At 43.8% G+C, this 17,540-nt stretch overlaps 1 protein-coding gene across 9 annotated transcripts in view; it reads left to right on the top strand.

The window, feature by feature from the left end:
• acsl4a (acyl-CoA synthetase long chain family member 4a) overlaps nucleotides 1–17,540 on the top strand; it is a 73,621-nt gene extending 56,081 nt beyond the window's left edge. For all 9 annotated transcript variants that reach the window (XM_080187933.1, XM_080187932.1, XM_080187927.1 and 6 more), the window contains 9 exons: nucleotides 1,093–1,216; nucleotides 1,960–2,031; nucleotides 2,336–2,475; nucleotides 5,483–5,655; nucleotides 7,253–7,327; nucleotides 9,132–9,320; nucleotides 10,549–10,663; nucleotides 12,060–12,217; nucleotides 13,357–17,540. In XM_080187933.1, the coding sequence (XP_080044059.1) occupies nucleotides 1,093–1,216; nucleotides 1,960–2,031; nucleotides 2,336–2,475; nucleotides 5,483–5,655; nucleotides 7,253–7,327; nucleotides 9,132–9,320; nucleotides 10,549–10,663; nucleotides 12,060–12,217; nucleotides 13,357–13,514 (1,204 nt within the window). In that variant the 3' untranslated portion in view covers nucleotides 13,515–17,540. The remainder of the gene's footprint in view (nucleotides 1–1,092; nucleotides 1,217–1,959; nucleotides 2,032–2,335; nucleotides 2,476–5,482; nucleotides 5,656–7,252; nucleotides 7,328–9,131; nucleotides 9,321–10,548; nucleotides 10,664–12,059; nucleotides 12,218–13,356) is intronic.

The raw sequence follows: 17,540 nt of genomic DNA, 5'->3' as shown, positions 1-17,540 counted from the left end.
AGGAATTAGATATATAGCTCTTGGGGCTCGAGGGAAATGGGGAGAAGGTGGGATCAGGGCATTAAATTTGATGGTCAGCCATGATCATCATAAATGGCAGAGCAGGTGTAAAGGGCCAAATGGCCTGCTCTTATTTTTAATGCATCAATGCTTAACATTCCAATATGAAAATATACCAAATGATTATTTCTGGACATGCTGTTAGCCGTAGCGTAAAAGTTTAATGGTTCAAATCCCACTGCAGAGCAGAAGATCAAGGTCGACACTCCATTGCAGCACTGAGGGAGTGCTGCACTGTTGATGCTCTCCTTTGGGTGAAAGATTTAAGCTGAGGCCTCATCTGCCATTGAAGGGGGCCAGGAATGGTACCACAGCACCGCTTTGAAGAAGAGTAAGGACGTTCTTTCTCCCTGGTGTCCTGGGCAATTTCCCTTAACCTAAAACAGTGATCGTGGTCTCACTTCTGTCTGAGAGAGCTTGCCCTATCGAAATACTTTATAATAAAGTATTTTGTGTGTCATTGTTAACTGGCTGCTGGTACTTTTAGGTGTCCTGAGTTTGTAAAAGGAAGTTTTGTGTGGGAGGAAACCGGAGCATTTGGAAGAAACTCACGCGGGCATGGGGAGAATCCAAGGTCGGAATTAAACCTGGATCCCTGGCACTGTGAGGCAACAGCGCTGTGCCATCTTTTTGGTGTGTGTAATTTTGGACCTTGGAGTGCCCAATGTTTGGAAATTCGGGGTTCTTTTCTTTTTGTCTATTTGGCTTGGGATTTCTGTCCTAAATCTCTCTGGCTTGTTTCAAAGATCGGATCTTTGTATCTTGCAGTTGTATTTCCTGCTGAACGTCTATAGCGAAGATCTAATGTGTGCTTACTTTTAATCTAGGTGCACCCTTTTTTAAAAGAAACAGCGTAAAAAGTTTTCAAACCTAAATTTCAAGCTTTCAGAATAAGTCGCTCCTGCAATCTTGCATTTATATAATTTCAAAATTTCTTAGGATTAAAACGAGTTCTTTGTGCTGAACCAATTGATGCTTCAGCATCTATCCTTAGAGTTTACTAAATATGCCAAATTTGACCGTTTTTTCTAGACCCAAAGATACATATATTGGATACCTGCCTTTAGCTCATGTGTTGGAGCTGACTGCGGAAATTTCCTGTGTAGCCTACGGCTGTCGAATTGGTTACTCGTCTCCCCAAACCCTGGCTGATCAGGTGAGCAATGTTTTGGACCTTCCGGCGAAGGGATTTTGGTAAGGCCACAACTAAGTTCCTGGCAGAAGATCGTAGAAGCCCCATGGTGCAGAAGCAGGCCATTCAGCCCATCGAGCCTGCACTGTCAAAAATCCCACCTATCGACCCCCATCCCCGTGCCCTGCTGGTCTCCCAGACACTTAAGGGGGCAATTTAGCCTGGCCAATCCACCTAACTTGCACGTCTTTGGAGTGTGGGAGGCACCAGGAGGAAACCCGAGCAGACATGGGGAGAGCGTGCAAGCTCCAAGCAAAAGGCCGGAATTGAATCTAGGTCTCTGGTGCTGTGCGGCAGCAGTGCTCGTCACTGTGCTGTAATTGTTTTGTTAAGCTGCAGACCACTTTTTCCAATCCCTCCCTAACAACCCAAGGAGAATGAACAGTTTTCCTGCGCACAATAAATGGAATTACATGCTCCCTCAGCAGTTATCCAAAATATAAATGACTTTTACTTAGAAGTGGGAGGTTATTTTTTTTTCCCTGAACGCAATGCTTACTGTACTCTTGCTCTGCGCTCTGTCTCAACTCGTATGTCACTGCATTGATTTTAATTCACTGTTTGCCTCAGTTTGTGCACTCGCTGAATGTAGGGTTGAACAAATTGTGTGTGTGTGTGTGTGTGTGTGTGTGTGTGTGTGTGTGTGTGTGTGTGTGTGTTGTCAGTAGACCATTGTTTAGTTGTGTTTTCTTCTATTGTTTTTGCAGTCAACTAAGATCAAGAAGGGCAGTAAGGGTGACTGTTCCGTCCTGAAGCCAACGCTGATGGCAGCTGTTCCAGTGAGTGAATAATCGGAGCTTTTATATGTTCAACCTGGAGGGCCGTTTTATTAATAAAATTACAACGCGCAAAGAATAATCGGGGCTTGAGGGGATTGGCTTGTGTGGATTTAAAGATCTTCAACTGACTTTAAGAAGGCTCTAATATACCAGTTTTTGGCAAATCTAGTTGATTGTTAATACCATGTCAAAGTTTGCTAACAGATATGAAGATAATCAATCCAACATTATATTTGAGTATGAGAAGTGCGTTTCCTGCTCCAATATCGAGACATTCCACCACTCTCTGCTTTTACCTTTTTAGGAAATCATGGATCGAATCTACAAAAATGTCATGAGCAAGGTGCAGGAGATGAACTATCTGCAGAGGACCCTGTTTAAACTAGGTTATGATTACAAACTGGAACAGATCAAGAGAGGCTACGACGCACCCCTCTGCAACTTGTAAGGAAAATGGGAAATTTCTCTATAGATTCAGTATCCGCACATTATGGTGGCAGCTGTGAATTTAAGATATTCTCTCCTACCTGACCCTCCCCCTCTATGCTTTATAGCTCACAGTGTGGTGGTTTCTAACAGAATCTACCCCTAGTCATTTTCTTTATGAATGAGGCCTTTTCTTTAAAGTTTAATTTAAGTTTTAAACTGTGTACCCCCCCCCTGTCTTGGCACCCCTACTGCTCCCAATCTCTTCCAATGTAATTCCAAGACTATTTAATGTCACTGCAGGGTCCTCAAAAGGTGAGACACCTAACCCACTATAGTGCTCTCCACCGAGGAAAAACACACAATCTGCTTGATCAGAAATGAATTCAACCTTTTCTTGGTTGTTTTTGGAAATGATAGCAGCCAGGAATTATTACCTTGAGTCAAGTTCTACAGATATTATTCACTTCTCCAATCACCTGTATGTTTATATCTGAAGCGTACTTACACAAGTGTGTGATGTACATTGGACCTGGATCAGCCGTATGAATTGTGTAACTACGAGAGGGAATTGTGCAGTGATTAAGTCACCACTTAACTTCCCATAACCTGTCCGCCATCTATAAGACGCAAGACAGAAGTGTGATGCTACCAAACCACATGGGGAGATCACAGAATTGTTATGGTGCAAAAGGAGGCCATTTAGCCCATTGCGTCTGCACCGGCTCTCCAGATGTGCATGGTGATTCGGTGCCGTCCCTCTGTCCCTTCCCTGTATCATTGCACATGGTTCCAATTCAAGTAATCATCTCATGTCCTCCTGAATGCCTCAATCAAGCCTGCCTCCGCTACACTTTCAGACAGTGCATTCCAGATCTGAACCACTCATTGTGTGAAAATAATTTTCCTCATGTAATATTTCGTTCTTTTGCAAATCACTTTAAATTTGTGCCCTCTTGTTTTATGAGCGGGAACAGTTTCTCTCTCTCCAATCCCTTCTCTGTCCAGTTCTCCTCATGTATTAGGGCAGGTGACCAAATGTTTGGTCAAAGATAGATTTTAATGTGCATCTTGGGGGAAAAAAAGAGAGGGTGATGAGGTTTAGGAAGCAAGTTGTATCTAAATTGGGAGCAAGCGTAGGCCATTCAGCCCCTCGAGCCTACTCTTCCATTTGATAAAATAATGGCTGATCTAGGTTGTGTCCTCAGCTCTACTTTCTCGCCTCCCCCTTCTGTCCAGTTCCAGGGCTCAGGGCTTAGACATTTGAAGTGGAACACTTGAAATCAGGGATATACAGCAGGTCAGAATTGGAGGAGCTGCAGATATCCCTGAGGATTGTGGCACTGGACAAGATTGTGGAGATAGGAAGGGGCAAGGTCTTGGCTGGATTTGAAAACCAGCGTGACAATTTTCAGTGGAACCATTTCTGGACCTTGTAGGTCATCGGGCATTGAGTCGGTGAAAAAGACTTGTCACAAGTTCAAACAATGGGAGTATGGTTTTGGAAGCTCAGGTACTCAGGTACCAAGTTCATTTCCATCCAGCAGAACATTTTAATATCTCACTTCAAAATATACAGCTCATTATTTTGTCTGAAATACCAATTTATTTTTCCAGAATTTCCAGGTCTTTCGATCCTCTGCTGTCCCTCGAGGATCTATCCTTGGCCCCCTCTATTCCTCACCTACGTATTGTCTCTTGGCAAAATCAGTTGAAAACACATTAATTTTCACATGTTTGCAGGCAACACCCAGCCCTTCAACACCACCGACTCTCTCACCCTATCTAACAGTCTGCTTGTCTGATGTCCCGTTCTGAATGGGCAGAAATCTCATCCAATTAACCACGGGAAGACTGAAGCTGTTGTTTTCAGTCTCTGCTCCAAACTCTATTCCCTAACCGCAAACTCCATTTGCACTTGGTAATCAGACTATTAAAAGCTTTGCTCTATTTGACCTCCAGTTGGGCTTCTGACTGCACATTCATGCCATCACTAAGGTGACCTATTTCTAGCTTATTGAATTCACTATTCTGTCAGCTCGTCTGTCACTAAAGCCCTCTTTCGTGCCTTCCTTAACCTCCTAGACTCAAGTATTCCACACATTCTTGGCTGCTCTCCCACATTCTACGCTCCTTAAACTTGGGATCATCCAAGGCCTTGCTGCCTGTGTTTGAACTTGCTGCAAGTTCTGTTCCCTTATCACGCCAATGCTCGCTGCCTTACATTAACTCTCGGCGAAGCAAAACTTTCATCTTAAAAATCTCACCCCTGATTATGATTCCCTTCTTGGCCTACCCAATACCGCACCCTCCCCATCCCCACCTCTGTAACCTCCTCCAGCCCTCTGCGATATCGGTGGTTAGCACTGCTGCCTCACAGCGGCAGGGACCCGAGTTCGATTCGTGGCTTGGGACACTGCCTGTGCGGAGTTTGCATGTTCTCCCTGCATCTGCGTGGGTTTCCCCTGGGTGCTCATGTTTCCTCCCACAGTCCAAATATGTGCTGGTTAGGTGCATCCTCTGTACCCCAAAAGGCTCCGGAGTATGGTAAGTGATTTTCACAGTGACTTCATTGCAGAGTTAATGTGAGTCTACTTGTGACACCAATAAACGAACTGAACTAAATATTTCCATTATCCCTGAATTTTATTGCTTTACCACTGGTGGTCTAGTTGCCTTGGTTCTAAACTCTGTAATTCCCATCCTATTTCCAAAAACCTCTCCATCTCTCTCTTCTCCTTTAAGAAATTCTGTAAAATCTACATCTTTGACCATGCTTTTGTCTATTTTGACCCAGCTGGCTCTGTCATACTTGGTTTCATAATATTCTGAGGCAACATTTTGGGACATTGTGTTAAAAATGCTATATTTAAAACAAAAAATTGCTTCATAGACTTTATAGAAGGAAGTTCTACGTGCTTGCAGATGTGTACACTCGTGTTTGGGTATTTGGAATCACCATATTAAATATCATTTCTTCCATGCTCACGTTTTAATGGGAGTTTTTTTTTTGTGTTTATCACAGGCTCTTGTTCAAAAAGGTGAAAGCTCTGTTAGGAGGAAGTGTTCGTATGATGTTGTCTGGAGGAGCTCCTCTCTCTCCGCAAACGCAGAGGTTTATGAATGTGTGTTTCTGCTGTCCGGTCGGGCAGGGTTATGGCCTGACTGAGACGTGTGGTGCTGGAACTATCACTGAAGGTGAGAACTGGAGCCGTCAAAGTAAATCGTGCTACTTGGCGACTGCTTCTGGGGGGCCAAGAGAGATGAGCTAGGAAGCTAACTAGGCACATTTTGATATGCTGAGGTGACGGTATGGTGGGATTGTCACTGGACTAGTTAGTAATCCGGAGATGCTCTGGAGGCCTGGGTTCGAATCCCACCATGGCAAATGGTGGAATTTGAATTCTCTCAAAATCTGGATTTAAAAGTCTAATGAAGGTTGTCAAAATCCATCTGGTTCCCTAATGTCCTTCAGGGAAGGAAATTCTTGCCTATTCTGGCCTATATGTGACACCAGATCCATAGCAATATGGCCCCACGTATCCATGTATGGGACTGGGCCTTCCAAGCCCCTCCTTCCTGATGGGATGTGAATATATGTACTTGAGGGAATAAAGTGAAATTGTGGGGAAATGAAGCCTGACTAATTGGAGTAGTATTTTTCCTATCTTTTTCTTCGAATAATTACCCAAATTCTTGTGCTAAATTCTAGTCCATTTTCATTTTTGGCTGTGTATGTGCAAGGAAGAGATTGCGCATTAATTGCTTTGTGTAGGAGATCCACTGATGTAAAGGGTCTTTTTTTGTCCCCTCTTGTTACCTGGGGCTTAATTAAAATAAGGTGGCTGATCAAAGTGCTGTAAGGATTTGGAAAATAAGGTTTTGTCCCTTAGCTTTCAATGTTTAAACAGAGAAGCTAGGAAAATGCTGGGCACATGAGGCAGGTTAGTTAACATGTGGGGGTGAAAAAGCAGCATAATAAGGTTTTGATCACTTTGTATCAAGCTGGGACTCACTAACGAGTCCAATATTTCAATGGTATTCCGAGTTTCTACCATGAGTAACACTTGGAAGCAATAATTATTACGCAGTCAGCCCAAGATTGCCCCCAAGTATTTTAGATTTTCCACTGACCTTTCCAAGAACTGTCATTTATTTTTCATTTCCCTCTTTTTCCATGCCTTCCATCTGTGGGAGGATTGGGACAAAGTCTGAAAATGAAGCTTTTAAACTGAGCTTCTGCGTTTTTTGTTTCTTACAGAAGTGGTGTTTAAACTCATTTGTCATAATTGACTAGATTGCAGTAACACAATATCCCTCTGCTGCATTACACGGCACTGTTCTTATTAACTATAGAAACATAGAACATTACAGCACAGTACAGGCCCTTCGGCCCTCAGTGTTGTGCTGAGCTATGTAATAAGCTGCTTTTGTTAACTATATACAAGCATCAGCCTCCGCCCCCGCCCCCTCCCCACCAATCAATAATTGTTTAATGCTGCACTACGCGCTCAACTGAAAATACTAACGTTAAGAAATGCGTAAATGCCTTAACAAGAGGCATGCGTTGTTGTTAGATACCAATCCTTCAAGTGGAAATTGATGAACATCATGCGTGTCGGAACGTGGAAGTTTGGTGATGTACTGACACGCAGAGAGATTGTGTGTTTTATCTGCATCAGTGGCTCCCTAGTTGAATGCAAATGTTTGTAGCTTAAGGCACCATTTATTTAATTTGCTGCTCGTACTTCTGAAAGGATTCCAAAATCTAACTGTGGTATTTCTCTAATTTTAGTGTTGGACTACAGCACAGGCAGAGTTGGAGCTCCACTGATCTGTTGCGAAATCAAACTGAGAGACTGGGAAGAAGGTGCTTATACAAAATCTACACGCGGACTCCCCTTGGGTCTGCTGTGTAATTTACTTACTGTAGGCGTGAATGTCTTGGTATTATATCATTTAGAGGCAAAAATTGAAAGCCCTTGCTCAACACCACTAATTTGTGTGCCTTTCTACACTAGATAGACTGCTCATTGAGGGAAGAATATTTAAGATGATATAAGAACATAAGAAATAGGAGCAGGAGTTGGCCATCTAGCCCTTCGAGCCTGCCCCGCCATTCAATAAGATCATGGCTGATCTGAAGTGGATCAGTTCCACTTTCCCGCTTTCTCCCCATAACCCTTTAATTCCCCTGTCTATCAGAAACCTATCTACCCGTGACTTAAATATATTTAGCGAGGTAGCCTCCACCACTTCAATGAGCAGAGAATTCCAGAGATTCACCACCCTTTGAGTGAAGAAGTTCCTCCTCAACTCTGATCTAAACTGCACCCCCCTGCCCTTATCTTGAGGCTGTGCCCTCTAGTTCTGCTGTCCTTTCTAAGCGGGAACAATCTTTCTACCTCTACCCTATCCATCCCCTTCATTATCTTATATGTCTCTATAAGATCCCCCCTCAGCCTTCTAAACTCTTACGAGTACAGACCCAGTCTATTCAATCTCTCTTCAGAAGCTAACCCCCTCATCTCTGGTATCAGCCTGGCGAACCTTCTCTGCACTCCCTCCAAGGCCAGTATATCCTTTCGCAAGTGCGGCGACCAAAACTGCACACAGTACTCCAGCTGCGGCCTCACCAGTGCCCTGTACAGTTGCAGCAAGACCTCCCTGTGACACTGGCCTGCAGCAATTCTGTCACGAGCTTGGGGTCAATTTCAGTTGGTCGATTTTTTTTTAAAAAAACATCAAATGCGGTTCTCTGTTTCGCAAGGTCCAGAGTGCAGTTCCACAATGTGGAAATCTCTGGATGACTTTGTTTGAGTGATTGTACTGGCAGGATGATGCGGAAGGAGCCAGTGGGTAGCATTAATCTTAGAGCTGTGATGGGCTGAATGGTCTCCATCTATTTATCATGGCCAATGCACCTAACCAGCATGTCTTTCGGACTCTGGGAGGAAACTGGAGCAGCCGGAGGAAACCCAAGCAGACGTGGGGAGAATGTGCAAACTCCACGTAGACGACGACCCAAGCCGGGAATCGAACCCAGCAGTGCTGTCATGCTGAGTCCTAAAGTTACTCAGCAACGTAGGAATGGGGAAATGAAAAGAAGGAAAAGGGATTGCAGTGGAACATGGTCTCCTGTATATCTGACAGACTATCTGTGTGGGATGCTGTGGGTAGGTAGGCGAGCGTGCATGCATGTATGCTCTTAGCACTGTGTACATGCAGGGTGTGTGTGTATGTGAGGTGCTGCGTATATGCAAGGTGTGTGAGCATGTGGCACTGTTTGCAGCGTGAGAATGTGTGTATGCATGCGGCACTGTGCGTGCAGGGTGTGTGTATATGCATGGTGCTGCGTGCATGGAGTGTCTATGCGCATGTGGCACTGTGCGTGCTGTGTGTGAATGCGTGGTGCTGCGTATATGCAAGGTGTGTGAGCATGTGGCACTGTTTGCAGCGTGAGAATTTGTGTGTATGCATGCGGCACTGTGCGTGCAGGGTGTGTGTATATGCATGGTGCTGCGTACGTGGAGTGTCCGTATGCACACGTGGCACTGTGCATGTGCAGAGTGTATGCTAACAAATAACTTGGGTGTTTTACTGAATTAACAATAAACTTCTGAAAGATTCAGTTGTGGTCTTGGTACTTGCTGACTCTTATTGTTAAACTCTAGGTGGGTACACCACTCGTGACCAGCCCCATCCCCGAGGAGAAATACTGATCGGTGGACCGAATGTGGCAATGGGGTACTTCAAAACTAATAAATCCAGTCATGATTTTTTTGAGGACAGCAATGGTCAGCGATGGTTTTGTACAGGCGACGTTGGTGAATTCCACCCAGATGGCTGTTTACAGATAATTGGTAAGTGTTAAAGGGAAGGTATAAACTGAATGGGGAACCAAAAAGAGAGATGTTAACATTTTGAGTCCAATATGACTGGAATCGGAGTGGAAACATTAACTCAGTGCAGTTTCTCTTGAGTTTTCTCCGCCCTTTACTCCTCTTCATCCTAAGACTAGGTGCCTGTTTTCCTTTGAATTCTGGAAATTTGTTCTTCACGTGATAGTTCCTGTACTAACTACACCGGTGTGTAATACTGTAACGAGCGGATCACAGTGACTCTGGACTTGGTCAGTATCAATAGTAATTTCAGTTGATCCCTCTGTGGTAGGGAGGTTAAGCCAGTGAGTGTCAGCTGCTGCTCACTGCCCGTGCTGTATTTCTGGGCTTTGGTCGAATGTGGATTCGTGCTTATGCTATTCCTGTTACGTACCTTGCCTATAGTTGTTGTTACCTGGGCTAGCTGGCAAAGGAGGATCGTTCTGAATCCCTGGTGGACTGGCGTGCACCTTCCGAAGGACAGTGGGGAGACGGTGGCACAGTGATGATGTCCCTGAGCTAGCAATCGTGGAATTTAAATGTCACCCAGCCCGACACCACTTGGAACGGTATCACCATTCCTTCACTGTCACTGGGTCAAAATCCTGGATCTTTCTCCCTAACAGCACTGCGGGTGCACCGATGCCACATGGACTGCAGCGGTTCAAGAAAACAAATCAGCCCCGTCTTCCCGAGGGCAATTAGGGATGGGCAATAAATGTAGGCCTGGCCAGCGAGGCCCACGTAATTTAAAAAAACACAGGAGGAAGAATATTCTGATTTCGTTGGGAGCATTTGCTAGATTTTGGCATGTCGTTAAGACGATGCATTTTATAACTTGCTTTACACTTAACAAGATGAGAACGCTCTCATTTCCTCTGAATAGCACATTTTAACCTCCAGTGAGACCCTTATCTTCAGCTAGTTAAAAGTTTTTATTTGACGTTTCTACTAATGTCAGGAAGTTGAGGTAGTTGTGTGCTGCCTGAGGTGGACTTGTGTTTTGACCTCATTTGAACAACCGGACAATGTTTCAGCCTCGACATCACTCCCTTTGCTGGTTTTGTTCCATTTGGAGCTATGGTCCAATCACTTATTCATCGCTGTCTCTGTCTGTCTAGTTTATAGAACATAGAACACTACAGCACCAACAGGGGTTTATAATGAATTTGAACTCATTTTGTGACAGTGTAACTGTTTTATCCCATAGATCGCAAGAAAGATTTAGTAAAACTGCAAGCTGGAGAGTATGTGTCCCTAGGCAAGGTGGAATCTGCCTTAAAGAGCTGTTCCCTCATTGATAACATTTGTGCGTATGCAAACAGGTAGGACCTGATCACAAACCTGTCATCTTTTTCTGCAGTTAATTATAAAGTTGGAGCTGTTTTCCTGTTTTTTTTTGTCAGATATTCAAACAGGTTTTGTAAATATTAGGTTTCCTTTGTTTGAAGGCAGGTCAGCTATAGGCAGATATAGCCCATGGTCATAAATATAAATTAATTTTTTAATGGGGGGGGCAGCAGTGCTAACCACTGTACCACCACGTCACCCTGGGAACGATATCACCTTCCCTTCACTCTCACCGGGTCTAAATCCTGGATCTTTCTCCCTAACAGCGCTGTGGGTGTACCTACATCACGCAGACTGCAGCAGTTTGAGAAAGTAGGTTATTACTGTTGTCCCGAGGACGATCGGGGATGGCCAATAAATGCAGGCCTAGCCAGTGAGGCCCACGTTTGGTGATATAATTTTAAAAAAACAAGTGGAAGAATATTATTCCTGTGTTAAATGGAGCGGTCAAACCCCCAAGCTGACCAAGGAAGTTAGTGCAAGACAACTAAATCTTATTGTACTTGAGATAGTGGTCAGAGCTCAGTGCTGTGGTCACTGTAACATGGGTAGAATGTTGACATAAGAACATAGGAAATAGGAGCAGGAGTCAGCCTTCGAGCCTGCCCCACCATTCAATAAGATCATGGCTGATCTGTCGTGGCTCAGTTCCACTTTCCCGCCCTCTCTCCATAACCCTTAATCCCCATGTCTATCAAAAACCTATCAACCCGCGTCTTAAATGTTGTCCTCGACATGGTTTCTGTTCGGGCAAAATAATGGGCAGGAATGTTTTAAGTTTATTGATTAGTGTCACAAGTAGCTTATGTTAACACTGCAATAAAGTTACTGTGAAAATCCCCTCGTTGTCACACTCCGGCGCCTGTTCAGGTACACTGAGGGAGAATTTAACATGGCCAATCATACAATACATAGAATATCTAACAGTGCAGAAGGAGACCACTTGGTCTGTCGCGTCTGCTCCGATAACAATCCCACCCAAGCCCTATTCCCGTAACCTGTCATTTACCCTGCTAATCCCCCAACACAAAGGTCAATTTTAGCATGGCCAATCAACCTAACCCACACATCTTTGGACTGTGGGAGGAAACCAGAGCACCTGGAGGAAACCCACACAGACACTGGGAGAACATGCAAACTCCACACACAGTGACCCAAGCCGGGAATCAAATCTGGATCCCTGGCGCTGTGAGGCAGCAGTGCTAACCACTGTGCCACAGTGTCGCCCATCTAGTCGGTGGCAAAAATCTTTCAAACTTGTCAGTCTCTGGATGATGAAAAAGCATAAAAGAAATTAAAGGTATTCATGTGTACAAAAGTGAGATTCCAATTTTGTGCCTGAACCCCCCCATGTACTTGTTTCCTTCACAGTGACCAGTCTTATGTGATTAGTTTTGTGGTCCCCAATCAGAAGAAGCTGACTGCCCTTGCGGAGCAGAAACAAGTCCAGGGAACGTGGGAGGAAATTTGTAACGATAGCAAGATGGAAGCCGAGGTGCTGCGGGAGATCAAAGAAGCATCAGCGTCCAGTGAGTATAGTTCATTAATCAGTCTCCGCTTGGTATAGCTGACCCATCAGCTGGCTTAGGAATATTTACTGCAGAGGGTGTATTTCAATTTGACCCACAGAGTCTGCTCTGCCATTCGAGCCTGGGTGATGTGTTTCTCAACCCCATTCTCCCCTGTAACCTTTTGAATCCCTTACCAACCAAGAACCAATCTATCTCTGTCTTAAATACATGACCTGACCGTCACAGCCTTCTGTGGCAAAGAATTCCAGAGATTCACCACCCTCTGGCTGAAGAAATTCCTTCTCGTCCTTTACTCTGAGGCTGTGCCCTCAGATCTTAGTCTCACCTAATGGAAACATCTTCCCCACATCCAGTCTATCCAGGCCTTTCAGTATTCTACCCCCCTCCTCTGCCATCCTTCTAAACTCTATTGATTTATAGACCCAGAGTCTTCACATGCTCCTTGTATGATTAGTGCTGAAATGTAGACAAGTGATAAAACTGGGAGAAACATTGATCCAACTTTTTTGATCAACAGTTTTTGCTCTTTAACGTACGTCACAGTTGAAATGACAATAGAACCCCTACAGTGCAGAAAGAGGCCATTCAGCCCATCGAGTCTGCACTAAGAGCAATTCCACCCATGCTGTCACCCCACATTGACCCTGCTAATCCCCCTTACATTCAATAGCAATTAAGCATGGCTAATCCACGGACTTTGGGGGAAACCCATGCAGAGATGACAGGAATGTGGCTGGGATTGAACCTGGGTCGCTGGTGCTGTGAGGCAGCTGTGCCACCATGCATGTTCAGACTTTAATTGAACACCATGTTATTCAAACTACTGGGGTGTAAGGTCTCAGAATGAAGATACTTGATCTTTGACAGGTTGCTGTTCTGGAGTCCTGCCCTGAAGCTAGTGACCTTGTAGAATTGATTTCCAAGTGCTTGATTTTCATGAATCATTTTGTAAAAAGTCTAAGTGAAAAGAACAGGCTGATGTAATGGCACCTTCCCTCTTGGGTAGAAGGTACCTGAAAACGAGCTTGAGATGTGATGCTTTTACAGGGAGCACCCGACTGGGATAAGTAATTGAAAGCATGGAGGTTTCCAACAGGATAAGTTGTGATATGCATTGATGTTTTGTCTTACAACAGGCAAGTTGCAGAAGTTTGAGGTCCCTGTGAAAGTTCGGTTGAGTCCAGAACCATGGACTCCAGAGACTGGTTTGGTTACAGACGCCTTCAAGCTCAAGAGGAAAGAAATAAAGAACCACTACCTCAATGATATTGAGAGGATGTACGGAGGGAAGTAGACCCTTCAGACCCCTGGATGATACATTTTTGATGCCTGCAGAGAAGTAGTGCATTTCTAAATTAAAATGACAGTGAATAATTGATTCATTTTAAACAGGAATGAATGGGTCAGTGTTCACCTAATGGTTATCGTCCAATGTATTCACTCTTACTTGAACATTTATATAAGCAATTGGAAATTTTCTCTGAAGATTTATAAGGTTATGCCATGTTACCTGCCGCCTTCTAATGACCATTGTTCCTTTTGCATGTTGGTTTTTGGATTTTTTTTTCACCTTTTTGTGTTTTTTGTGTGTGTGTCTGTGTGTGAGGATCACCAGCTGGTTTTACGAAGAAGTCCTGGGGAGCAAGAATCCAACTTGTTAATATAAACAAGCTTCAACAAAACTCAACTCAAACCGTTTTCTTTTCCTTTCCTACTTTCTTTTTCGGGACAAAGGAAAGGGAAGCTTCCACTCTGTACGCTGATCCTCTCAAATCCCCAATCCGATGGTGGCACTGGTTTTTGATGTGATGTTTGCACTAGAACTGTTTCATGTTTGTATAGAAACTGAAAATATTTTAGTTCTTACTGTATAGAATGTGGTTTTTTTTTCCTTATTTGTACCACAGGCGGTATTGTTGATCAGATGAACATTTGTTTTTGTTTTTTTTTCAAATCCGAACCTGCTGAAAACTGTTGTATACGAGGTGAACAATTGTCTCTGTGATGATGATAAATTGTGGCTAATGTCGTTTGCCAGTGCCGCAGTAGTGAAGTGCTCACTGGCCTTTCTCCTGGGGTCATTTCTGACATTGTCTAGGCGGCAGTGATATCAATGTAATGTGGAGCACAATAATCCTTCTGGTCTCCAGAAGATCAGACATCTATGGGGAATAGCGGTCATGATGACTTGAGTACATGGGTAGCCCAGCCACTAGGCATTGATACAGTCCCTTGAGTTCAGGGCATTGGCAAAAACCTCAAACTTAGTTCAAAAGAGTCACTTGAACCCCTCGATTATTCATGTTGTAAATATGCATTGCACCAAATTATCCTCTTTATTTTTAAGGAAACTCTTTAGATAATCACCTTAAAGAGGGATCAACAGGCGCTAAGAAGCGCCTCTGGGTTTGTGCTGGTTGTGGAGACTCCTGCGGACAGTGCACGTTGTGTGGATGTTTATAATGATTGATGTGCTCACACTGTGTGCAAACAGCCTGTCTGGGCTCTCACTTGAAAGGACCACTTGACAAATGTACCAGAGAGTGTAGCTTTATCCAGGGAAAAGTCAGCACATTGAGGAGAAGTACCTCTTTGTAAGATACTATTTAATTTAGGTAGTCTTAGCTGTAGTGAACAGAAAATATCTCTGAGGTCGTCAAAGTAAACCTTCACTTTTTTCTATCAGACTGCTATCCTTGGGTCCAAAAGATTTCGGCAGCTATAAACTTCCCTGCTGTGAATTTAGCCCTTTTGTTTTGTTCCTACCCATAAACTGGAGAATCTTGAGACTCCGTCCCTCCAAACAAACTTGCACCATTACCGTAATCATTGACAAGCGGTGTTGTGCAGTTCTGCCAGACGCCCCACAATACCGCAACATGGAAATCTGACAGAGAGACGTTTGGTTTTCCAATGTTTGGTTTGTTGGGGAAAAGGATACACATACCGGAGAAGGGGGAGGAAACGCGTGTGAAAAACAGTTAGCTCCGCCTTGTCACTTGTACGTGTAGGAGCTGCATTTTACATCCAGATGACCTGCTGTCTCGGCGTAGCCTTTTAAAAACTATCCTGATGCTATCCAGCCCTGGAGCGGGTTAGTTTGTGGCCGTCGTTCATGTATATAGCTTTCTATCGTCCATCCCTAAGTTGAAACTAATTCACCAACTGGAGATTTTCATTCAGGCTGTGGCAGTGAGAGTGTGTGATGAAAAGCAGCACTGTGTATGACATCCGGTTGATAATTGGTTACTGAGTCATTTTCTATGAAGAGGCTGTTATCGAATTTGAGTCCTAATTGAATCTTTTTTCCCACTTTTTTCAACTGTTTGTGCCCATACGAGACCTTTCCCTTAACTCGATTTAGTCCAGTTTGACGCATCAGCAAATGTGTCCCCTGAAAATGAGAACAGGTGGTTCATGTAAAATGTTGCTGATGTTTTTGAATTTCAGATTTAGAATGAAACGGGTCAGGGCATAGTACAAACAAATGTATAATTGTTTTTAAAGTGCTGTGTTTTTATATACCTATATTCACTTTCTGGGAGCTGTCTCTTCAGAGTAACATTTTAAGCATTGATAACAGTTTATATCAAAATTGCTTATGTGGAGAATCACTTCTGTGAGACTGTAATCTCCTGTACTTAACTGTGAATAGTGCTATATATATTTAATGTGTAAATGGGAGGAGTAAACATATAATTTAAAGTGATGTTATAGTGAATGTTTGAAGGTTTCCAGTGTTAAACTGCTCGATCTACCAGTGGGGCAGTGGGACACACTGATCTGTGTTGCACTTCCAAATGGACCATTTGCGTTACCCAAGTATCTCGATGCAGGGTTTCTCTGCACTCGGAGCAGGCACATTAGGCAATGCTGCTTCCTGACGCACTTATCAGGAACCTCCCCAAGTTTGTTTCTTGAATACTGCTGATGTTGACTAGTGACGGTCAAACTCTACCCACTAGTCACGTTTTGGATTGAGAGCCCAGGGTTCCTGATCTCGATTAGTTGTCCAGAGATCCTCTTGGGAAGTGTCTGAATCAGTGCTCAGCGAGGGCAGGACCAAACTTTAATTCCACTGCAATGCCATTCCCGGCTGCTGAACTACTGGTTCTCATCAGCAAGCTCACGTGAAGACTAGTCATTCGGACAAGCTTAAAGGTATTGCTAGCACCCACGGCACCATATTCCTAACTTGCATCAGTGCCTTTGGCTGAGGAAATAGCAGGAGGGTGAGAAAGTTTACTGATACCCCAATAATGTGCAGAAAATACCTTTTTTGTATAGGAGATTCCTATCCATTAAGTCACCTGATGGTAGCAAGGACTCCATCTACTGGAGACTCACTGTGATGTGTGTTTCCAGAAGACTTATTTTCTCTCAGGTTGATTTTAACCCTGTTTTTTTTTCAGTTAACCATTTTTTTGAAGTACCAAATGGGAATGAAATGCCACCTCCTGTTGTGTTAATGGCACTGCATCTATATTTTAATGCATATGCATACCAGATGTAGCAACAGTGATTTCAACGATGGTTACTGCCACCACAAATGAGGTGTGTGGGGGAAGAGGGGGATGGGGAGGGAATTTCAATCCTTTAATTTAATGGCAAAACATGTCTTTACAATGACCATTTATTTAAATGGGATCGCTCCTCTTTAAGTCTCCCCCACCCCCACCCCCGCACTCACTCTGATATCTCAGGCATCACCCTCCTGTTGAACTTCCCAAGCTTTACCTGTGTGGCTCGGAGGTAGGGAAGGTCTTCAGGGAGGAGTTCTGTGCATAAAGCAACTGATTGTGTTGTTTTTGTTTTGTCCTGGGTGGTACACGCATTTCTACCTAGGGAAAGAACAGGTTACTGAACCACATTGCAGATGGGATCTATTTCCTTTTCATTGTGGGTGCCCTGCTGTCTGCCGGGGTAGAAAGGAATACTTCCAACCCATTGCCAAAGACTTGAGAGTTCAGAAATCGCCTTTGTTCCATCTGCAGCTCCATCAAGGTCAACACCGTGGTAGAATCTTTCTATCCGTTCAAATGGTTTCCCGTTACCATTCCTGCCAGTAACGTAGAGTAACAGACATTGCTCAATGTTGATATCTTATGTTTGTCTTTGGCTATTGAATCTGTTCGAGGCATAAATAAAACCTGGGTTAATTACCATTCAATGTTTTGATTGCTGGTGGCCATTCTGATTTTCAAACCTGCATTATGGCAGCCAAAACATCTTTTTAAAAAGAAAATGTTCCTGTGGAATTTAAGGGTGTTGATGTTATCTACTTTGTGGGTCTCTGTAAATAAAATCAGTTTCTCAGCAC

This window comes from Carcharhinus amblyrhynchos, chromosome 4 (genome assembly GCF_965287045.1).
Source record: "Carcharhinus amblyrhynchos chromosome 4, sCarAmb.v2.hapA, whole genome shotgun sequence".
NCBI lineage: Eukaryota > Metazoa > Chordata > Chondrichthyes > Carcharhiniformes > Carcharhinidae > Carcharhinus > Carcharhinus amblyrhynchos.
Note: the sequence above shows the minus strand (reverse complement) of the source record. Positions and strands in the feature narration are given on the sequence as shown.